The 23,960-nt window shown below is 50.0% G+C and overlaps 2 protein-coding genes across 2 annotated transcripts in view; both read right to left on the bottom strand.

Moving 5' to 3' along the window:
- Positions 1-23,960, bottom strand: part of LOC310751719 (uncharacterized protein) — a 950,206-nt gene that overhangs the window by 808,305 nt on the left and 117,941 nt on the right. The window lies entirely within an intron of this gene.
- Positions 39-14,218, bottom strand: KCNJ9 (potassium inwardly rectifying channel subfamily J member 9). Its single transcript, XM_083591374.1, has 3 exons — positions 13,706-14,218; positions 3,492-4,455; positions 39-999 (listed from the first exon to the last, which is right to left on the bottom strand). Exons 2-3 carry the CDS (start codon positions 4,417-4,419, stop codon positions 671-673), a joined length of 1,257 nt encoding a protein of 418 aa, XP_083447500.1. The 5' UTR covers positions 4,420-4,455; positions 13,706-14,218; the 3' UTR covers positions 39-670.

Here is a 23,960-nt window from a genome sequence, read left to right as displayed (position 1 = left end):
TAAAAAATTTATTATTTATACCCTGCCCCAAGGGAAGTTATTTAAATGAAGGTTGGCTGGCCATCCGTCAGGGATGGTTTAGCTGTGATTCCTGCATTGCGGGGAGTTGAGGACCCTTAGAAGGCCCTTCCAAATTGACAGTTCTGTGATTGTGAGGAAGGAAGGCGGGTTCATAGGAGTGGTTCTTGGCCCGCCTCCCATCCTTTCTCCACCCCCTTGCAAAAGACCCCCGCCAGCCCCAGGATCTCCCATGAAGTTGGACCACCTCTAGGATCCCCAGTCAAGACTCCACCTTCCTCGTTATTGCCCAGGTTTATTGGCTGGCTGTACAGATACAAATGTCAGGGTGTGTGTGGAAGGCAAACCTTCCCAACCCCAGGTCCTCCCCGACGGATGACAGCTCCCTCCGTCCAAAATCCCGGCTGCTGGGCGTTGGAGTCTGACGATATCTGGAGGTCTGGGGGAACAGCTGGTTTTTAAGAGGGTCGTTAAGAATACTTTTTGGGGGTCCTTCTCTGGTCCGTCGATGAAGCCCCGCATCCTCCTTCCGCTCTCCGGCCACCTGCCCTGTCGCCTCTCTCTGCGGCTTTTCCGTGCTTCCTCCTCGGTGGGAAGCGTGCCTGGAGCGAGGCCTCCTGGCCTGGCCTGGCCACCTCTCCCCATGGCCCCCTCAGACCTTGGACTCGCTCTCGGCACTGGCAAGGTTCCCGTTCCTCTCCTTGTCCGCGTCCTCCTCCACCGCCGCTTTCTCGGTGGTCCCTTCCTCCACCTTCTCGTCCAGCCGGCTGGGGATGGACCAGTAGAGGTGGGCATCCATGCGGGCAGCCGCCTCAGACAGTTCCCGGGCACTGCAGCTGGGCGTGGGCACCTCAAAGGTCTGGTGGAAGCTGTTGTAGTCCACTTCGTAGAAGCCGTCCTCCAGAGAGAGGACGGACATGAAGCGGTGGCCCCACAGGACCTCGTCCATCAGGTATGAGCTTCGCGCTTGGCAGGTCATCCCTGGGGGGGGGGGGGTCAAAGCAGAGAAAGCGGGGAAACTGAGTCAGGACGGGCAGAGTCACCAAACTAGGTGCTCCACAGAACAATCTTCTCCATCTTTTGGGTGGTCGTTAAAGGGGAAAACCAAGATAAACCAAGTGAAAATGCTATCAAAGGAAGAAATTCTTAGCCAACTGAATGTCTATATAGCCCCAAGCAGCTTAATAAACAGAAAATGGCTTCATTGTCCCACTAAATTGTGCAGCGAAGAGAGAAACTGCAGAGCACTTGCCCCAGTTTTCAAAGCATACCAACACTTTATATAATAATAATAATAATGATGATAATTATTATTATTATTATTATTATTATTATTTATATCCCACCCATCTGGCTGGGTTTCCCCAGCCACTCTGGGCGGCTTCCAACAGAACACTAAAATACAATAACCTATTAAACATTAAAAGCTTCCCTGAACAGGGCTGCCTTCAGAAGTCTTCTAAAAGTCTGGTAGTTGTTTATTTCTTTGACATCTGGTGGGAGGGCGTTCCACAGGGCGGGCGCCACCACCAAGAAGGCCCTCTGCCTGGTTCCCTGTAACTTGGCTTCTCGCAGGGAGGGAACCGCCAGAAGGCCCTTGAAGGAGGACCTCAGCTTTGACTTGAGTTTAAGCAGCAGAAGCAACCTAGCTCAGTACTGTATGCACAGACGGGCAGCAGCGGCCCTCCAGGTTTTCAGAAAGAGCAAGCAGCCCCACTTCCACCTGGGACATTCTGCATGCAGAGCAGCTGTTCTGCCATGGAGGCTTTCATCTAAAAAAATTAAGTTCTAGTCCTCATGGTTCTGATTTAAATAGGAAGCCGCCTTATACGGAGCCAGACCACTGGGGGTCACCTGCTGGTCCTTTGAGTCTGCCCCCCTCCCCCCAGCCCACCCCAACCAAGCCCAGTGATCTTCAAAGCCTGACACACACCCCCGGCACGCCATCCGTGAGCCAGAAGCCTTTGCAAGCAGCTCTCAGACCGTGAGGCTTATGTAGGTGCACACAGGGCAGAGAAGGGGAGAGAAGTCAACGCTGGGGGGTCCTGGGAGGTGAAGAGAAGGATGGGGACCCCCTGAGAGGGAAGCCCCCCCCCGAAAGTTCCTGAGACTCTGGGTTCATTTGCACACCACCAGCCACAGCTCAGCGCTGTGAGAAGCACCTATAGCCTGACTCAGAAACATGAGGACTAGAACCTTGGTTTATTGGGGGGGGGGAGGCCTGTAGGAACCAGCACTGGAGGTCCCAGGATCAATCCCCCCAGCATCCCTGGGAAGGGCTTGGAGAAACCCCAGAGTCTGAAACTCAGGAAAGCCACTGCCAGTCAGTGCAGGCAAAGCATAGCTAGATGGACCAATGGTCTGACTCGGGATAAGGCAGTTTCTGGCTGCCCATCTACTCATGAGCCCAGTTCTAGCTTAGGGACTGCCTAGGGCAGGGGTCAGCAAGCTTTTTCAGCCATGGGCACATCCACCATCCCTCAGACCTTGTGGGGGGCTGGACTATATTTTGGAGAGAAAAAATTGCCTGCCCCTGGCCTCGGGCCTTCTATCCCAGCTCAGTCCCATGTGTTCACCTGCAGGAGTGTCGCTGGGCAAGGTGCTGAGGCTCCATAGGAACACGAGAAGCTGCCTTAAGAATGCAAGAAGAGTGTGCTGGATCAGGCCCAAGGCCTCTCTAGTCCAGCATCCTGTTCTCCCAGGGCCTTCTTGGTGGTGGCTGCTCCCAGACAACTTTGGAGCTGCCTCCCTGGAGAAGCTCCTTGCTGTCCTTCCCTTCCACTGGCAGGTGGAAACCTTCTTGTTCCAAGAGGTGTTGGGAACTGACTGCTTTTAAGGCCTGGGGCCATGCTGTTTTTATTGCAATTACTGGTTGGTTTTTAATAGAGCTCATATATATAGTATATAGTTTTATATTCTCTCAATGTTTAATTGTATTTTCATAATAATTTTTTCTATATTTTTAGCGGTTCTTGTTTCTGTCTGTAAGCTGCTTTTAGTCCCGTCAGGAGAAAAGGCAGGGAAATCATCATCATCATCATCATCATCATCCTCACCATCTCTCTCTCTCTCTCTCTCTCTCTCTCTCTCTCTCTCAATCTCTCTCAATCTCTCTCAGCTGTTTACAGCAATAAACCATAAAACTATACAATAGGGAAACTTTGTTTAGGGAAGCTTTTAATGTCTGATGCATTACTGTTTTTTAATATTTTGTTGGAAGCTGCCCGGAGTGGCTGGGGAAGCCCAGCCAGATGGGTGGGGTATAAATAATAAATTATTATTATTATTATTATTATTATTATTATTATTATTATTATCCTATAAAAATTGGAAAAACCATTGTGGAAAGGTGTCCTCTCAATTGCCAGGGCAGGTCCTGGTGGGACAGAAAAGTTTCCAGTGGCCATATAAAAGTTGGCTTATGGGTTTGAAAATTTTGGGGGGTCCCCTCCTTCCGGCCCTCCCCCACCTACCTGTGGCCTCCACCATCCCCTCCAGGATGACCACGATCTCAAAGTCGTCCTTCTTGAGCTGTTCCCGAGAGACCTCCCAGAAGGGGCTGTGCTCGTTGATCTCATGGCTGATGATGAGCGGGGAGACCAGGAAGAGGCGGTCATCTCCAGTCTCGAAGCCCACGTTGATGTCCGTCTGGTTGAGGGGGATGAACTCCCCTTCCTGGGTCTGCTTGGACTTGATGAGCTTGGCTCGGATGGAGGCCTCCACAATGTGCGAGTTGCGCAGGTCCCCCACGCGGAACATGAGGCAGAGGCGGTCGTCGCGCAGGGAGACCACGGCATGCGAGGAGAAGACCAGTGTCTCGGCCCGCTTGTTGGGCTGCGAGATCTTGACGAACATGCAGCCCACCATGAAGGCGTTGACCATGGAGCCCAGGATGGCCTGCAGCAGGAGCAGGATGATTCCCTCGGGGCACTTGTCCGTGATGACCCGGTGGCCGTAGCCGATGGTGGTCTCCGTCTCGATGGAGAAGAGGAAGGCCGAGACGAAGCCGTTGAGGTTGTTGACGCAGGGCGTCCAGGCGTCGTCGCCCAGGTGGTCCAGGTCTCCTCGGCAGTAGGCGATGAACCACCAGATGAGGCCGAAGAACAGCCAGGTGCTGGCGTAAGCCAGGATGAAGACCAGCAGGCTGAAGCGCCACTTGAGGTCCACCAGCGTCGTGAAGATGTCCGTCAGGTAGCGGTAGGTCTCGTGGACGTTGCCATGCTGGACGTTGCACTTGCCGTCCTTCTCCACGTACCGCTGGCGACCCCGCTTCTTCTCCGCCTTCTCGGGCTCCTCGCCCAGGCGCCGCAGGGCTGCCGGCTTGAGCTGGGGGCCCGGGACCTTGGCTTCGGGCGCCAGGGGCTCATGAATGGAGGAGAAGGCCGAGTTGTCCTTCGCCATGTTAGCGCTCGCGGGGCCCAGGCAGCGGCTCCGAGTCTGCGGAGGGGGAAACGCACGAGGCCGGGTTAGTGCCGGAAGCTGCCTGGTGCAGAGCCAGGCCATTGACTACGATATATATATATATATATATATATATATATATATATATACACGCACACGATACACGATATCTTTATTGTCATTGTCCCATGCAGACCAATGAAACTGAAAAACTACATAAAACATTCAAAAAACCCCTAAGAACTCTGAAACCCCATTTTAAAATACACTATACTATAGAGACCCCTTATGCTGCGTTTAGAACCAGAATTGCATTTGCGTAGAAACTGTTTCTCAGGCGGCTAGTCCTGGCCTTTATAACCCTGTACCTTCTTCCAGAAGGCAGAAGCTGAAAGAGATCATTTCTGGGGTGCGCACTATCCTGCACTATCTCTGCAGCTTTCTTATGGCACCTGGCAGCATAGATTTGATCCAAGGTGGGAAGAGGGCACCCAATTATTCTCTCCGCAGTCTTTACAACCCTGGACAGCATTGTTTTTTCCCCTGACCGTGCAGCTCCCAAACCACACACACAGACCATAAGTTAATACACTCTCCACAGCACAGTGGTAAAATGCCATCAACAGGTCCTTGGAGAGATTGTTTTTCCGGAGGATTCTCAGAAAATATAACCTGCTGTGCTCTCTTCATCAGGTCTTTGCTGTTTTCTCCCCAGGTTAGGTCGTCTCTCAGCTCCATTCACAGAAATCGAAACACCGAGACCTGTTCCACGCACTTCCCCTCAATAATAAGTGGCTGAATATTCAGTGTTGCCTGTTCTGACTGGCAGCAGCTCCCCAGGGTTTCACGCAGGAAAAGGGTGTTTTTCCAGCCTTTCTTGGAGAAGCTGCTAGTGGGGATTGCAGCTGGGCCTTCTGCATGCCAAGCAGGGGCTCTGCCACTGACATGGGGCCCTCCCTTCAAAAGCAAAGCAGGATTCTAGTCTTCGTGATTCAGAATAAAGAGTTTACCCGAGGAGAGCTGCCTTATAATGAGCTGGACTATTGGGTTCCATCTTACTGAGTTCTGCCTTCACTGGCTGGCAGCAGCAGCTCTCCAGGATATTCCAGGCAGGGAGTCTTTGCCCAAACTCACCCGGAGGTGCCAAAGGGGACCGAATCTGGGACCTTTTGCCAGCAAACTATTCCAGCGCTCTCTTTTACATCCACCAGAGGCCAGTTTGGGAACCCTTCCCCGCTGACTCCATGCCAGGCCCACCCTGCACCAGTTGGCAGACAGGGCTATGGTTGGAGCCGGGTGCGAGTTGCTACCCAGGCAATAAGCAGACAAGATGAAACAGGAGCAGCAACGAGGCTGTCTGTTCCACAAAACGGAAGCATTTTATCTTCAAACGGTAAAAGCAGAGAAGTGTCAAAATTTGAGAATGCGATTGTGCAACCACAAGGCGGTTGTCGCTCCTTTCCTTTATTTTTAAGCCTTTTATGCCTAAATCTTCACTGTGAAAACTGCACCCACTTGCCAAATCACAACTAGTGCTGTGGGGCTTGATAGAGAGACCTTTCTTGAAGTCGTGTCCAGCCCTTACCTGGTGACACTCACAGAGCCCCCCGAGGAAGATCGTGGACCTTCAGGAATCACAGAATTATAGAATCACAGAACTGCAGAGCTGAAAAGGACTCTAAGGGTCATCTAGCCCAACCCTCTGAAGTGCAGGAATCTCAACTAAAGCATACAAGACACAGGATTTTGGCATTTTGCTCTTCACTCCAGCCACACACACCCAACCTTATTATGGTGACCTTGCCTCTGCTCCAGGTTTGGACCAAGACTGATGCTCTGGACCTGACTTGTTTGGACTGCGGGTGTTATGCTTAGCGGCTTTGATCTCCTGGGATCAGGACCCTAGTCCCTGGGAACGAGACTAGATGCTAGAGGATGCCAGTTCTACCTTCTGTACATCCAAGGACGCTGGAGAGAGGAGCGGAAGGTGGGTTGGGAGGAGAAGGAAGGAATATTATGTTAGAATTCAAGAGTATTATTTCAAGATTCAACAGTGGAACAGTCTCCCATGGAAGACGGTGGACTCTCCTTCCTTCAAGGTTTCTAAACAGAGGTTGGACAGCCATCTGCCAGGGATGCTTCAGTTGTGAATTATGCATTGCTGGGGGTGAGCCCTGGGAACCCATACAACTCTGTGATTCCATTATGCTGCGAGTTCTGTGGCCCCTTAAGCGCTTGCAGGCTATTGTGGCACCAGATGACATGGAGAAGAGTCCAGGTTGTGAACCCATAGCCACTGAGAAAGCAGCTCAGGGTCCCACAGCTGCCTTTGTGGCAGAAGAGGCCCATTTAAGGTCCTGCAAGGCTCTGTTCTGTGAATTTTTGATGTAACAGACCAATGGTGTCAGCCAGCAGGGAACCCTGGAGTCTCCAGAAAGTGCTCTGCTAATTGTGCTTGCAGGAACATTAACTGCTCCCAGGAAACATTTTTTTGCTACCATTCCTGCACCCACTTTGCAATTCATCGCGGGCCCAGCATCGCCCATCCCTCTTCCCAGGGATCGCTGGCTGCAGAAAATACCATCTTCATGGTGCTGCCCCATGCTGCAAAAACATTAGCATTATTCATCCTGCTCCTGGCATGCGCCTGTGTGTTTTTAAACTGCCTGCGTGGGGGTGTGGTGTGGGACCTGCCGATGCTAAAACTGGCATCCTTTTCGCATGGTGGGTTCAGGGAGAGGGTGACGTGGATTGGGGGGGGGGAAGGCTCTCACTAAGTGGGTATTGTGCCTAGACAGGCATCAATTTTTTAAAACACACACACACACCTACCTCTGCAGGTGTAAACACAGAAAAAGTGGGGTTTACGTAACAGCCATGTTTCTCTGCACTGGGAGACATTGGATGCTGGAATTTACAGAACAGGGAGCCTGTTCTTGCTGGCTTCTGTCGCTGGGATTCTTGAGCTGGGATTCCTGCACAGCAAGAGGCGGACTGGATGGGGACCCCAGCTCTGCAATCTGTGATGCTAAATTTATATCCTGCCCTCCCTCCCGAAAGAGCGCAGGGTGGCAAAGCCCCAAAAAACTAAAGGGAGCGGGGAATTATTTCAAGGCACACAGAGACTGAGAAAGGCCTTGAAGGAAAAGGAAGGTCAAAAAGGCAACGTTCTGGATCAGACCTGTGGCTCATCTAGTGCAGCATTCTGCCCTCACAGTGGGCAGTCGGTAGCCCCAAGGGGAATCCCAAGAGCAGGATCTGAACGCAAGAGCCCTCTGCCCTCCTGCGGTTTTGAGCAACAAGGCTATTCAAAAGCATGGACTGCCTCCATCTGTGCAGGCAGACCATGGGCATTGTGGCTAGTAGCCACTGATAGCCCTCTCCTCCATGAATGTGTCTAATCCTCTTTTAAAGCCACCCAGGTTGGTGGCTATCGATGCCTCCTGTGGCAAGGAGTTCCACAGCTCAACTATGTGATCTAAGGCTTGCACACTTCAAAATCTGAAGTTGCAACTACGAAGCCTAGAAACTTGGCCTTTTAAAAAATGCAATATGTAAGCCTTCCCCCTCTGCCTCAGTTTGTTGTTGTGGAATAAGTTGCAAACACCACTTATAAAGTTTCAAATCACATGCTTATTTCCCATGCGTGTTTAAAGGCTTGTTCCGGGTCTTTAGACTGGAGGAAGAGATGGCCCAACTCCCTCCCAGGCTTCCTGTCCTGATCTGGGCCCACGGATCTGTGCCTCCCTCAGCAGGGCTGGTGGCAAAGCTGCGAGGAGAGCGGGTGGGTGTGTTGTCGAGGCCCAGATGGCTCGGCTGATTAAGCACGGCTCTATTTTTAAACTGCGTCCGCAGCAATAATTGAACAATTGCACCCGTTCCCGATAAACCGTGTCTGTCTTTGGTTATTAATAGACGGTGTTTGGGGAAAGAGGCCACTCTCACCTGAGAATGTGTTCATAGACTCAGAGTATTATAAGGTCGGAGAGGACCCTGAGGGTCATCTAGTCCAACCTCCTGCAATTCAGGATTCACAGCTGAAGAATCTCTGGCAGGTGGGCATCCGACCTCTCCTTTAAAAGCTCCAATGAAGCTTTTTGCAGGGAGGAGTCCAGAGTGGAGGACCCAAATCAATTGATTTAAATGGCAATAAAAGAGAGTCTGGCTAAATATCATTAAGAACTTTCTGCCAGTAGGAGCTGTTTGAGAGTGGGGCAGACTCCCTCGGAAGGTGGCGGATTCTCCTCCCTTGGAAGTTTTTAAGCAGAGCTTGGATTGGCAGCCTGTCAGAGATTCTTTAGCTGTGGTTCCTGCATTTCGGGGGTTGGACTAGATGGCCCTTTGATGCACCTTCCAAACCTGTAATTCGACTGTTCTGTAAAATGATGCAGAAAGGGGATTGAGAGATGCTTTGCTTTCTTAGTATACCCGAACTTTTGGGTCAATTGACCGGCAAGAGTTTCAATATGGAAGAAAGATTGTGTTTTGCTTTGTTTCTTACAAAAGGGTCAGAATTAATTTACAGGATTCACTGCCTTTTAAAGCCCAATCTCGCAAGGGGACCCCGACCCCACGCCTTTCGTTTTGATGGTTTGCAGGTAGACTCTCTCCCCTCCCCATAGCGCAGAGCAGAGGAGGCCGTGTGCTTCTCTTACGTCAGACGTAAGGAATAGATTGCAAGGAATAGATTGCTGCAAAGTTGGCAAGTGCTTTAACTCACAGGTCTGGGGGCGAAGGTCCCAGGTACACCTCCCTGGGCCCAACTCTGTACCCCAAGGCTGAGCCCTGCATATCCAGGCCCTTAGAAGCCCCTCTTGAACCCTTCTCTGCCAGTGAAAGATTGAGGTGCCCAAAAAGAATCCAGGTGGGGTTTTTTATGTGTGTTGTTTTGCAGCTGGATTTCCTCCTCTTGCATTGCATTCATGCCCCCATTCCTATCTGGGACCCAGTCCATGCCAGCACCCTGGCAGAGACAAGGCTGGGTGAACGTGGACTTCAGCCCCCTCTCCTGTCTCCTCATAGTGAGGCTGGCAAGGAGAGGGAGGAACAAGCACACCAAGTAGGGCAGCCCTGGGGAGAGGTGTGTGTGTGCATGCGCACAGCACCCCCTGATGCGCTTCAGCTGCAACCTCACAATGCCAGCTTGGACGCTGCCTCTTATTTTTGAGCCACGTTCAGGCTCCCCTCCTGAAGCTCTCTCCATGGTCCTGATTCTTTGCCCATCAGCCTAGGCTCCTGGCTGGTGGTCTTTGGTAGTTCAACCTTGCTGTCCTCTGGCTGCTCCTTGGAGGTTCATAAGAACCCAGGAAGAGCCTGGCTGCTGGATCAGGCCAAAGGGGGGAGGGCATTAGTCCAGCAGATGCCCATTGGGGGAAACCCACAGGCAGGATTCCACCACGAGAGCCCTCTCCCTTCCTGCATTTTCTAGCGACTGGCTTTCAGAAGCATCGCTGCCTCCAAGTGTGGAAGCAGAGGAGAGCCTTAGGAGAACGGGGGTGTTGAGCCCCCAAGGAGCCCCCCTATTTTCACTGGGGACTGGAACACAGGAAACAGCCTTATGCCGAGTCAAACCACTGAGGCCCACACTGCCCAGTATTGTCTGCACTGACTGGCAGCAGACAGGAGAGGGCTCTTGCACTTGGGTCCAGCTTGCAGGCTTCCCAAAAGAGGCACTTGGTGGCCACTGTGAGAACAGGAGGCTGGACTTGACGGGCCCCCTTCGGCCTGATCCAGCAGCCAGACTCTTCTGATGTCTGTATGGAACCTCCAGGCCCAGAGGCAGCCTATCTGAACTCCTAGGACCTTAGGGGGATTTGGCCACTGTGAGAACAGGAGGCTGGACTGGATAGATTCGCTTTGGCCGGATCCAGCATGCTTTTCTTACGTCCTTACGTCTTTAATCCAAGGATAGCTGCTATGATCTGACTGCAGAGAGAGAGAGAGAGGCTACTGTCTGGACTCTGAGGGTCCCCAAAGCTTTAGGAAAAAGGGGGTAGGAAGCCACAGGGAGCCCCCCGCCAAACCATCAAACCCCCTGTGCTCCCACTACTAAGGATATGGGTCCTATCCTGAATCATCTCCCGATGCTGAGCTGAGCTTCCAGGATCCATTGGAAGCAGAACACCATAGAAACTGCTTGCAGCCTGTGTCAGGATTTAACTGTTTGCCGTTGCTGGTGGGTGGGTGGGAGGTTGTTCCCAAGCCCTGAGACCTTCCTAAGAACCGCCAACCCCACCCAGCGCACAAATGTTCCTGTGGAGAAGAAAAGGTTCCCTGCTCTTGCCAACCCACCAACATCTGGCCTTGCCTGGCCCTCAATTTGCAGCCTGACTGCCCCCCCTTTCCCCCTTCCATCTCCCTACATATTTTAACTTCCTTGTTGAAAAATGAAATGCACCAGGAGGGGATGGCGTCCCTGCAAAACCGCCATGCCTCTTCCTGCTCACCCGACTGATCAATTGTTAGGCTTTGCAGATAGAATAATAGAATTGCAGAAAGGCGCCCAAGGGCTCATCTAGTCCACCCCTGCCATGAGGACAGGGGTCTTGAAGGGCTGTTGTTCAGTGGCAGGCCAGAAGGTCATGGGTTCAAGGTCCAGCGATGTCTCCAGGCAGGAGTGGGAAGGTCTCTTTGTTTGAAACCCGGAAGAGTTGCTGCTGCTGAGTGTGGAACAAGGGCCTGACTCTGCAGAAAGCAGCTTGTTAGGAGTTCAGGTGCCCTTGATGTTCAAAGAATTAGGCCTTCCTTGGTCTCCCTCTGCTGCTTCTCAGCCTCTCCTACTTTACAGGGTTGTCGTCAAAAGGATAACATTATAGGGAAGGACTAGTGGCCGTCTTAGTGTCAAATGTTTTCTTTGCTGCTTTCATCAATGTGATGGGACTGGTTGCTTTTGCCTTTTCTGCTAGTCTTGATATTTGCTTTTCTTTAAATTGGAGTGCATGCATGGCTTTTTAATATTATCTGGATAAATTGTTGTTTTACTGTCTGGTTTTAAACTCTGCATATTATATATTTTTATAAGTTACCTTCATTTTTTTGTGGGGTTTTTTAAGAAAGGCAGCTAAGAAACTGACTGACTGAAGTATCCATAATAATACAGAGGATTTAAATATCTATTGGGAAGAGGCTGGTGTCCAAAACCCAAATATCTCCACCAGCCCTCTTCCTCCCTCTGGCTGTCCTACCTTACAGTGTTGTTGTAAAAGGAAACAAGGGGGCAGATTCACATTTATCTGGACAAGAGGCTTCAGTTCAAAACCCAAACCACCCTTGAAGCCTGCAAAAGAGAGCCTCCCCTTCATTTAATATCCCTCCATCAGGCTTATCCTACTTTGCAGGGCTGGTTTTGCAAAGATGAGATGTTAAAAATTTACGTATTTATGAAAAAAGAGATATTGGTTCATGCCCCTGGCCTCTCAGGAAGTTTGCAAGAGACCCTTTAAAAACTCCCTCTCTGCTTTTGCTGCCTTAAAAAAGTTGTTATTGTCAGGATAAAACAAGGCATACTAAGCATATACAATTCTGAGATGTTTAGGGAAAGTGACCTGGGTTCGAATCCTTTCTCCCCCACTGGTGGCCTCCTTTGCCCTTTCTCTCTCATTCCCCAGCCTTCCCTACCTTCCATGGCTGTTGTTATCAGAATTAAAACAGGAGATACCATTGATTTTTACTTTGCAACTCACTCTGGAATTGCCCTTGCAATGGAGAGTGGGGCGTGAAAGTTTTAAATAAAAAGAAGTTTGCAAATTTTACGGAAAGGAAGCAGAAGAGGTGGGAAGTGAGATACCACTTTCCCTCCTCAGCTGCTGTTAAGGCCTCGCAGTATACTCTGCAACTCAGAACCATGAGGACTGGAAACTTGCTTTATGTAAAGGGGAAGAGCTACTGGCTGAGTGGTTAGAGCACTTGCTCTGCAGGCAGTTCAAGTTCAATCCCCAGTGCCTCCTGCTAAGGCTGGGAGAGACCCCGGAGAGTGCCTGCCGGTCAGTGCAGCAAGTACTGAGCTAGCTGGACCCTAAGGCTCTAAATTGGTACTAGGCAGCTTCCTAGATATCTAAGCCTAAACTGAGGAGACTGGCTATGGCAAGTTTCAGGGCAGGTAAGACACAATCATAGAGTCAAAAGGGACCATAAGGGTCATCTAGTCCTACCCCCTGCAATGACAGCTGAAGAATCCCTGACGGGCAGCCATCCAGCCTCTGCTTAAAAACCTCCAAGGAAGGAGAGCCCACCACCTCGCGAGGAAGTCTGTCCCACTGCCAAACAGCTCTTGCTGTCAGAAAGTTCTTCCTGATGTTTAGTCAACATCTCCTTTCTTGTCCTTGGAATCCACTGGATTGGGTCCAGCAGCAGGAAACAAGCCGGCTCCCTCTTCCATGTAACAGCCCTTCAGATAACGGAAGATGGCTCTCATATCTCGTCTCAGTCGTCTCTTCTCCAGGCTAAACATCCCCAACTCCCTGTTTAGGGAAGCTTTTAATGTTTGATGCATTACTGTATTTTAATATTTTGTTGGAAGCCGCCCAGAGTGGCTGGGGAAGCCCAGTCAGATGGGCAGGGTATAAATAATAAATTATTATTATATTATTATTATAAGGCTTGGTTTCCAGACCCTGGATCATCTTGGTTGCCTTCCTCTGAACAATCTTCCAGCTTCTCGATATCCTCCTTAAATTGTGGCGCCCAGAACTGGACACTGGACTCCTGGTAGGGTTTGGCCAAGGCCCAAATAGAGCGGTATGCATTATTCTCTGGTGTCTGGCTCTTAACCAGAAGGTTGGTGGTTCGAGCCCACCCAGGGACACCCGTGGGTAGGATTTTTGCATTGCAGGGGGTTGGACTAGATGACCCTTGGAGTACCCTTCCAACTCTACCATTCTCTGATTCTCCCCTTCCCCCCCCCCTGATTTGCTCTCTTCTACACACCTTCCAGCTCGTCCCTAAGACCTCCACCCCTCTCACAGGAACAGAAGACGCTGCCTTCTACCGGGTTCTGACCATTGGTCTACCCAGCTCCATACTGCCTACACTGACCGGCAGCAGTGGCTAGACAGGGTTTCACCAACCCTGCCTGGAGGAGATGCCCCAGGGGGCTTGCAAGGCTGCTTCCCCGTAGAAGGTTATTCTCTCCGTGACCTCCTTCCCAGCCCACTCCCACCCGGGAAGGACCCCTGCCCGCGATGCCGCCAGGAGCTCGTTTCCTTGGCAACCCGGTCCCTGCATCCTCCTCCTCCTCCTCCATCCTTTGCTAAGGCCGCTGGGTCCCTCGAGGGAGCTGTCCGCTCACCTGGTGGTGCTGAAAGCGTCCTGCCTCTGGAGGTCAGCGGCGGCGGCAGCAGCGTGGAGAGCGGAGAGGGAGGGCCGGGCAGGATCCGTGGCCGCCCCCCGGCGGGGCCCATCTCGCCCGGGCCCCCCTGCATGACATCCCCGGCGCCTCTTGCTCCTTCCCTCCTCCGCCTAAATTTAGCTGCAGCTCATCAGCCCCGGAGTCAGTCTCTCTCCCTCTCTATATATGGGAGACTCCCCCCCCCCCAACCGCGTTCCCAGGCACCCTTACTTCCCGGCCGTCGCCAAGGCAACGGCTCTGGACGTCCTTTGGCTGGGATGCTAAATGGTGGCGAGGCTGCACCGTCTCGGCTTAAAGAGAGAACCGGGAGGGGGAGCTCTGGCGGGCGAAGCAGAACCAACATCGCCGCCCCCTCCCCGAAAGCGCACGACCAGGCATGATTTGGGAACTCGTCGGAGGGTGTCGCTGAGGGCTGGGTGTGTGCCGAGTGTCGCTGGAGGGGAGAAGGGAAACGACAAGCCACCAGCCAGTCACGCTCTTATAGAATCATGGGATTGTGGGGTTGAAAGGGGTACCCGAGGGTCATCTAGTCCAACCCCCCATCGTGCCAGAATCACAGCTAACGAATCACTGATGGGGGATCATCCAGCATCTGCTGGAAAACCTCCAGTGGAGGAGAGTTGTTGTTGCTGCTGCTGCTGCTGCTGCCGTTGTTCATAGAATTGTAGGGTTGGAAGGGAACCCCAAAAGTCATCTAGTCTAACCCCCTGTGATGCAGGATTCACAGCTCAAGTATCCCTGACGGGTGGCCACCCGATTTAGAAATCTGCAACAAAGGAAAGCTCACTGCCTTCCAAGACTTTTGGTCTGGCCATCAGCCAGTCACTCTGTTGCAATTATTTATTTAGGCTTGATTTTAATAAGAATTGAACAGAGAAAGTGAAGGTGACCAAAAGAATCAGCTCACATTAAGATTCGATAACCATCTATCCCTCCCTCTTAATTTAGACATATCTATAGGTATCAGCTCTTCAGATGCCCAGATTGGCACAAAATGAAATCCACGTCTGTATGAAGTAAGTTCCAAGGCTGTCAGGAGCGGTGGACGGTTGCATAATGGATGGTGCGTAATTTGTCCTTCCTGGCTCAGAGTAGAAGGTCTCTTGGAAAGCCAGTGTGGTGTAGTGTCAGACGAAGACCTGGAAAACCAGGGTTCGAATCCCTGCTCAGCCACAAAGCCCCCTGGGTGAGCTTGGGCCAATCACTTCCTCTCAGCCTAGCCTACCTCACAGGGTTGCTGTGCAGATTAAATGAAGAAGAACACGAAAAAGAGCCCTGGAGCTGGATCAAGCCCAAGGAGCCCCGTCTAGTTTAGCTTCTTCTTCTCACAGTGACCAAATATACCTATGGACATAGGAATCGAGATAGACTGCCTCTAGTAGAGACATCACCTTGCCAACAAAGGTCCGTTTCATTAAAGCTCTGGTTTTCCCAGTAGTGATGTATGGAAGTGAGAGCTGGACCATAAACAAGGCTGATCGCCGAAGAATGAATGCTTTTGAATTCTGGTGCTGGAGGAGACTCTTGAGAGTCCCATGGACTGCAAGAAGATCCAACCTCTCCATTCTGAAGGAAATCAGCCCTGAGTGCTGACTGGAAGGACAGATCCTGAAGCTGAGGCTCCAAGACTTTGGCCACCTCATGAGAAGAGAAGAAGACTCCCTGGAAAAGACCCTGATGTTGGGAAAGATGGAGGGCACAAGGAGAAGGGGACGACAGAGGACGAGATGGTGGGACAGTGTTCTCGAAGCTACGAACATGAGTTTGGCCAAACTGCGGGAGGCAATGGAAGACAGGAGGGCCTGGCGTGCTCTGGTCCAGGGGGTCACGAAGAGGCCGACACCACTAAACGACTAAACAGCAACAACAGACCTGGAGGCTCCATAAGAAAAGCCTGGCCAAAGGGGCCCCGTCTAGTCCAGCATCTTGCTCTCACAGGCACCAACCAGATGCCCCAGTGGGAAGCCCACAAGCAGCCCCCAAAACTTTATGGGCCTCCAGTCTTTCCACAGATTATATTTCTGGAATCTACCCTGGGGCTTTGCTAGAGCAGCTGCTTGGAATGCAGAAGGCCCCTTAATCAACCCCCAGCATCTCCCAGGTGGGGCTGGGAGAGACTCCTTGCCTGAACCCCTGGAGAGCTGCTGCCAGCCAGTGTAGACCAGGCATGTCCAAAGTCCGTCCATTTCAGGGGCCTGATCCAGCCCGTCGGTTGGTTTAATCCGGTCCCTGTGGCAGTTTATTTCCTGGGGTAAAATCCTAAGAAAAGCCCTCAACAACTTCAATCCTAAAAAAAAGGTCAGCTACTTTGGTCGGCCCTCATGGCCCTTCACTTCATCAAATCTGGCCCTCTTTGAAAAAAGTTTGGACACCACTGGTGTAGACCATGGTAGGCAAACTAAGGCCCGGGGGCCGGATCCAGCCCAATCACCTTCTCAATCTGGCCCACGGACGGTCTGGGAATCAGTGTGTTTTTAAATGAGTAGAATGTGTCCTTTTAATTAAAATGCATCTCTGGGTTATCATTCATATTTTTTTCTTTTCCAAGTATAGTCCGGCCCCCCACAAGGTCTGAGGGACAGTGGACCGGCCCCCTGCTGAAAAAGTTTGCTGACCCCTGGTGTAGACAATACTGGGGTATATGGGCCAATGGTTTGACTGGGCAGCCGACAGCTTCCACAGTTCCTATGTAGTGTGAATCCAGAAGGAGGAGGGAGCTGTGTGTGCTCCGCTTAAGTTTAGCTCCGCTTAAGTTTAACGTCAGAAGGACAGCAGGACTTGTGTAACTCGCCCCTCTCTGCCCCCCACCTGCCTTCCCCGTGTCAAATTAATAATGCATTTTCTGCTGGCCACGTTTGCATAGCAGAAATAATCAACAGTGCAGCAATGAGTTTTTAATGAAGGTAGCAGCTGAGGGGATGGGAACAAAATTGAAGCATCGCGGGGGGGGGGGGAGAGAAGGATGGGAGGAGCTGTCTTAGAAGGACCTGAGAGGAGCCCTGCAGCTGGATCAGGCCCAAGGGGGCCCATCTAGTCCACAGGAAAGGAGAGTTGCTCTTGTGCATGGGTAGGCAAACTAAGGCCTGTGGGCCGGATCCGGCCCAATCGCCTTCTCAATCCGGCCCGCGAACGGTCTGGGAATCAGTGTGTTTTTACATGAGTAGAATGTGTCCTTTTATTTAAAATGCACCTCTGGGTTATTTGTGGGGCATAGGAATTCATTATTTTTTCTTCCCCCCCCCCCAAAAAAAATATAGTCCGGCCCCCCACAAGGTCTGAGCGTCAGTGGACCAGCCCCCTGCTGAAAAAGTTTGCTGACCCCTGTTCTTGTGCTTGAATCCTGCTTGTGAGTTTCCCCTAATGGGCATCTGGTCAGCCCCTGTGAGAACAGGATGCTGGACTAGATGGGCCATGGGCCTGATCCAGCAGCCAGGCTCTACTTCTGTTCTTATGGAACTTCCAGGTGCAGAGGCAGTCTATCTGGATTCCTCTCTTCTTTGGGACATTGGACCACAGTGAGGACAGGAAGGACATGGGTGGCCTCTGTCAGGGCAGCACTTGGGGGCAGGTCAGCCATAACTCACCAGGTGTCGGTTAACTCTTTATTCAAAGAAACAGAAACAGCACAGGCCTAGTGGTCACAGCAGCTCTTCTCAGTAGGCCTTGCCCCAATGAGGCAGTTGTGAGGACTGCCTTCCCAAGGCTCTCTAAGACTCCTCCTTGCCTGGTTCCTTGGGCTCCTTTACCTTTTCTCCCTTGGCTCTGTCCTCTTCATCCCTCTTCATGTCCTGGGGGGCCAGTGGAGACCCCCTGTCTTCTTCAGCAGCCTGCCTGATTTCTGCCCCTCTCCACCTTCTGCTCCTGCCTCTGAGTCTGCACTGCTCTCTGCCACAGCCTCTTCCTGCTCACTAAACCCTGTTGCCTCTTTCTCCTCCCAGTCCGCTCCTTCTTCTCCCTCCCACCACTCATCATTGTCCCACCACCAATCCCTTGATTCTCTTCCCTTGGGGGTCCTCCCCCACTCCTCTGTCCCCAGCCAGTCCATGGCAGCCGCTGTGAGAAGAGGGTGCTGGACTAGATGGGCCCCTTTGGCCGGATCCAGCAGGCTCTTCTGATATGCTTTTGTCCTCCTAGACTCCCAAACCAACAGTGGAAGATTCCACCTGTCTTCTTGTCTTCTCCCATATTTTTCTTTCTTTGAAGAACTGCTGATGGTGCCTCTCTCTCTCTCTCTCTCTCTCTCTGCCACTTGCAAAATGCAATGTCTGCTCCCTCCCAGCCAGCTCTGTCAAGAAGGATACCTGTCAGGTTGCCCGAGATCCAAATTGATCAGGCAGGGGCAATTTGTCACCAGGGGTTCATGTGGATTGCAGAAAAAAGAGAGAGAGAGATGCTGGCTTCTCGCTGAGACAAGCAGCTCTCTCTCAGTGCCTCAGCCAGGTCCAGTCGTGGGGGGGGGGGCAGATTTTGAGGTTGGGGGGGGGAGAGAGACACACGACACAAATGAAAACAGAACATCTCTTGTTCTCGGCCATTTGGATTCCACCCAGGGCCCGTGCATTTCAGAAAAGGGCCTCCTTGCCTCGGCCTCGATGCTTCTCATTTTATCTTGCGTGGTAGGATCTCCATTAAAAGACTCTTCTCCCAGCTCCCCCTAGCCCCCCCCCCCCCCGCGCGTTTGAAAGGGTCAGGATAAAAAGGGAACGGGGGAGAAAAGCGTCCCACTTGCATGCATGTTTGTTTCGGAGCAAGGAATAGAAAAGGCCCTTTTCAGCACACAGGGTGGAATTTGTATTTCTTCTCACAGCAGAGTGGGACTGCGGAACTTTCTCCCACATGAGGCAGTGATGGCCACTGATTTGGAGGGCTTTAAAAGAGAACTGGACAAATTCATGGAAGCAGAGGGCTATTGATGGTGACCAGCTAGGATGGCTATGCTCTGTCTTCACAGTCAGAGGCAGCAATACTCATGAATCCCATTTGCTGGAAGCCACCAGAGGGGAGAGTCCTGTATTCTATGGGACTGCCTCTCCTGGTCTGCCCCACAGAGGACCTTAAGGTCCATGAATAACCATAGTTAGAGGTCCCGGGTCCTAAGGAAGTCAGACTATCCTCCCCCAGGGCCAGGGCCTTCTCAGTGGTGGCTCTGTCCCAGGAGACCAGGGGCCTGCAGGATTTAACCTCTTTCTGTCAGGCCTGTAAGACAGAGCTATTCCGCCTGGCTTTCAATTTGAACTTAGCCTGATCTTTTATTCCCCTTCCTTCCCTCCCCCTCCCCTTTTATGAAGATTACCTGCTCTGAGACCCCACAGCTCATTCTCCCCTGGCCCCCTCGCTGACCCAAGTAGGACCAATTCAGCCAGCTAGCCCTGGGGATTATCTAATGCTTATTTCCCCTAAATTGATTTTTGAATTTTATTGTTATTCATGTTTTTATACTGTATTTTATGCTGCTTTTATAATTGTTTTAAATTTGTTGTTAGCTGCCCTGAGCCTGGTTTTCAAACCGGGAAGGGCGAGGTATAAATAAAAATTATTATTATTATTATTATTATTATTATTATTATTATTATTATTATCCTGCTTGCAGGTTTCTTATAATGGTCATCTGGTTGGCCACTGTGAGGACCTGAGCCTGGACTAGATGAGTTCCCTTCAGAAGCCTCTTCATATCTTCTCATGTTCTTAAAAGTATTTTTTTGGAAGCTATTTCCGGCTAGTTTAACTTAACAGCTTCCAGATATTTAATGGGCTTAGGATTGTATTTATGTTAAGTGATAAAATAATATGTTTAATACTATTAGGAGAAGATTTAAAGATGTTAATGTTTAAGTTATTTATAAAAATTGGGATTTGGAAAACCGTTATAAGGACATGCAATGAAATTCAACCAAGGGGAAACGAGGAAGTCGCTTTACAAAGCTAATAACCGTTATTTTTAATAAGGTTATGATTTATGTTTGTTATGTTTGTTCGTTTTGTGTGTTTGTTTGTCGATAATATTGTAAAAACCAATAATTTTTTGGAGGGGGAAATAAATAAAAGTATTTTGGGGGGGGTGGCAGTGGGGAGGAAACTACTTTTATTTAGAGTTGCTGGTTTTTTACACACATCGACCGTCGAAGGTGACTTTTAAACCGATGGCACAGGAGCTCTTGCAAACAACCCAGTTGGAATGGAGAAGCAGTTTTAACAGCAAGAAAGGAAGAATCACAGGGTCATGGAAAGGAAGAAAAGCTGGTGGAAAATGTGGTGGGAAGGAAAATCAGGAGACAAAGGACAGGTGTGATATGTTTGTTCCTTCTGCTTCACACACAAAAAGCTCCCTCTTCTGATTTGCTTCGCCTTTCTCTCTCCAGGGACTTCTCACCCGATGAGGCTGCCTCTGGCTCCATTTCCCTGGCTGAAAAGGCCTCGCCTTCCAAGGGAGTATCACTGTTGCAAAGGCACCTGGGCCAAAACAGCCTTCGCAAAATCCCAACAGAAAGGGGAATGTCGTCTCCGGCGCGCAAGTTACCTGATAGCCCTGACCTGGAGCTCCTTTCGTTACCTGTCCCGCTGCAAACGCCGTGTCTTTCAAGCGAGGGAGAAGATGGGGTCGCTTTCCCAGGATGGTCTCCGTGTGTGTTGCAGCCTTTGGGACGGGCCAGCTGAGAAGGAAGGCGGCTCAGGAGAGGTCTGTCTAAGGAGACAAGGAGCCACAAGGCCTATGCTCTGCCCTCCGGCAGAAATGTTCCTGAATGCCCCTTCCAGGGAAACAGGCTCTTGTGCCCGGATCCTGCCTGTGGGTCTCCCATAAGGGGCATCTGACTGGCCACTAGGAGAGTAAGATGCTGGACTAGATGGGCCCCCTGTGGCCTGATCCAACACACTCTCCCCCCCCCCATCTCTCTCTATATATATCTATCTCTCTATATCTATCTCTCTATCTATATCTATCTATCATCTATCTAGCATCTAGCATCTATCTATCTATATCTATCTATCTATCTATCTATCTATCTATCTATCATCTATCTATCTATCATCTATCTATCTATCTATCTATCTCTCTGTCTATCTATCTATCTATCTATATCTATCTATCTATCTATCTATCATCTATCTATCTATCTATCTATCTCTCTATCTATCTATCTATCTATCTATATCTATCTATCATCTATCTATCTATCTCTCTATCTATCTATCTATCTATCTATCTATCTATCATCTATCTATCTATCATCTATATCTCTATCTATCATCATCTCTCTCTCTATCGCTTTCTCTCTCTATCTCTCTCTATCTCTCTCTATCTCTATCTATCTATCAACCTATTTATTTATTTATTTATTGGTTCTCACATATTACATTACAATACAGATGTACCAAAACCAATACCATTTCCTCCCCACCCCCCCATACGTTTACATTTATATTTCCTCAATCCTCAATCCATCATATTATTCTTTTCTCCTTCCTCCCACTTCCCTCCGCCCCCACTCGATTTCCTTCCCATTATACAATTTACAATAATCTTTGCATTCTACAATCTTCTTAATTCATCTATATATTCTTATTATCTTTCCTCACTAATTTTTCTTCCATCCAGTACTTCGCATTTTTATCTAGGCATATTAGCGTATCTTTTTTTTTGAGTAATATTTTGCCATATATTCATCAAAACATTTCCACTCCTTTTTTTAATTCTTGATTCAACTGATTTCTTATTATAGCAGTTAATTTTGCCAAAATTAAACATTCATTGAGTTTACAATTCCATTCCTCCTTTGTAGATGCAACACACTCTTATTATGCTCTTAGGAAGGGGCCTGGAATGGAGAGAGAGGGCAGGGAACAGCTTTTCTCCATCTCTCATCACACTAGAATTCTTGGACATGCACCGACGCTGAGTTTTCGAAGATTCAGCACAGATAAATGGAATCTTTTCATGCAGACCAGGGTTAAACTGTGGAACTCCCTGCCACAAGAGACGGTGATGGCCACCAACTTGGATGGCTTTAAAAGAGGATGGGACAGATTCATGGAGGGAGAGAGGGCTGTTGATGGCGGCTGGCCAGCCTGGCTCTGCTCTGCCTTCAATGCTTGCAAATACCAGTTGCTGGAACCCCCAGGAGGGGAGAGGGCTGCTCTTGGGTTCGAATCCTGCTCACGGGTTTCCCAAACGAAGCATCTGGTCAGCTGCTGTGAGAACAGGGGGCTGGAGCAGATGGTCCTCTGGCTTGATCCAGCAGACAGGCTCTTCTTACAATCTTGTGTTTTATAAAATAGCTAAATGTTGGAGCAAACTATGTTGAAACAAGAGGAAGGAGAACACAGCCAAGAAACCTGTTGTACTCTGAAGGTTCAATTAAGTCCCTTGGTTCCCCCAGAACAATAACCTTAAAGTTCAGGGCCCAGGTCCTTTAGTCATAGGGAAAACCACAAAATGCGTAATTTTGTAGGTCTCTTGCAACATGTGTATTGTGCTGGGCGATGATTGTGCCAGTTCCTCCAACTCCCAGACAGAGACAGAGGAGTGCCGTACTACTAGAAATAATTCGCCACAACAAATCTGTGGCCCTGGTGATGGAGCTGAGGACATGAGGACATGAACTCAGGGAAGGTCCTGTCAGATCAGGTGAAAGATGGAGGCCAGCTGGTGGTGATGTGTAGGAATGGAACCTCCATGTTCAGATAAAGTATACCTCTGAATCAGGGAGCAGGTGGCGCTGTGGTCTTAACCACTGAGCCTCTTGGGCTTGCTGATCAGAAGGTCAGCGGTTTGAATCCCCGCAATGGGGTGAGCTCTGTCCCAACTTCTGCCAGTTTGAAAGCACACCAGTGCAAATAGATAAATAGGTACCACTGCAGCAGGAAGGTAAATTGCGTTACCGTGCGCTCTGGTTTCCATCACAGTGTTCCGTTGCTCCAGTTTAGTCCTGCTGACCCAGAAAGCTGTCTGTGGACAAACGGCCTGAAAGTGAGATGAGCGCCGCAACCCCATAGTCACCTTTGACTGGACTCAACTGTCCAGAGGTCCTTTCCCTTTCCCTTCTGCCTCTGAATCCCAGATGCTGAAGACCCAGTATAGTATGGGCAAGAACTCTGCAGTGCATCTGGGATCTGGAGCTATTCTGTCTTTGAACATGGAAAATCCATTCTGAGCAATTTCAGCATCAGGACTTAAGACGAGCCCTGGAGTCGCTGAGTCAGGCCCATATAATCCAGCATCCTTAAGGCCAAATGTCCTTAAGAACCTAGGAATTCAGGTAGACTGCCTCTGAAACTGGAGGTTCCTCCCAAGGCTTAGTGTGGTCAGAACTGAGTCTACGCTTCCAGAGTTTAACACTAAATACAGTGGTACCTCGCAAGACGAATGCCTTGTAAGACGAAAAACTCGCAAGACGAAAGAGTTTTTCGTTTTTTAGAGTTGCTTCGCAAGACGAATTTCCCTATGGGCTTGCTTCGCAAGACGAAAACGTCTTGCGAATTTGTTTCCTTTTTCTTAAAACCGGGCGCATTGCTTGAAGAGGTGCAGTTCTGTGCTTCACAAGACGAAAAATTCGCAAGATGAAAAAACTCGCAGAACGAATTAATTTCGTCTTGCGAGGCACCACTGTACTTTACTTCTGGTCAATGAGCCACCAGAGCCGCTAGAGGGCCGTGAAAATTTGTGTCCTGGGTGTTTTAGACTCATCTACCCATGTACAATCTGAAACCAAAGGGGCCAGATGTGAAATATATTGGCATTATTTTCAGCTCTCCTGCCCCACTATATTTATTTTGTTTCATAAAATCTATGCACTGCTTAATTATACCCTACAATCCTAGACTGGGGCCCTCCCTCATGCATCTCGTCCACAAGACGCCTGGAGGGCAGAACATGAGAATGGGCCTTTTCTGCAGTGACTCCCCGCTTGTGGGATGTTCTCCCCAGGGATGCTCGCTTGGCACCTTCACTACAGATCTTTAAGTGCTGGGCAAAAACCTTTCTCTTCTCCCAGGCTTTTAAAACTGTGGATGGGGGGCTTATTGTTTTAGTTTGTTATTATGTTATGTGGTTTTGTGTTTTTATATCATAAAAAACCCTGTGACCCTCGGATGAAGCGCAGTGTAGAAATTTTTAATAAGGAAAATAAACCCCAAACCACTCCAAGTGGTTCGCAAAGAGCTTAAAACAATAAAATCACCAGTAAAAGCAGCTCTTTTA

The sequence above is a fragment of the Podarcis filfolensis genome, assembly GCF_964270895.1.
Source record: "Podarcis filfolensis genome assembly, chromosome: 16".
NCBI classification, from domain to species: Eukaryota; Metazoa; Chordata; class Lepidosauria; order Squamata; family Lacertidae; genus Podarcis; species Podarcis filfolensis.
The sequence above is the reverse complement of the archived record's forward strand: the minus strand, read 5'-3'. Positions and strand labels throughout refer to the sequence as shown.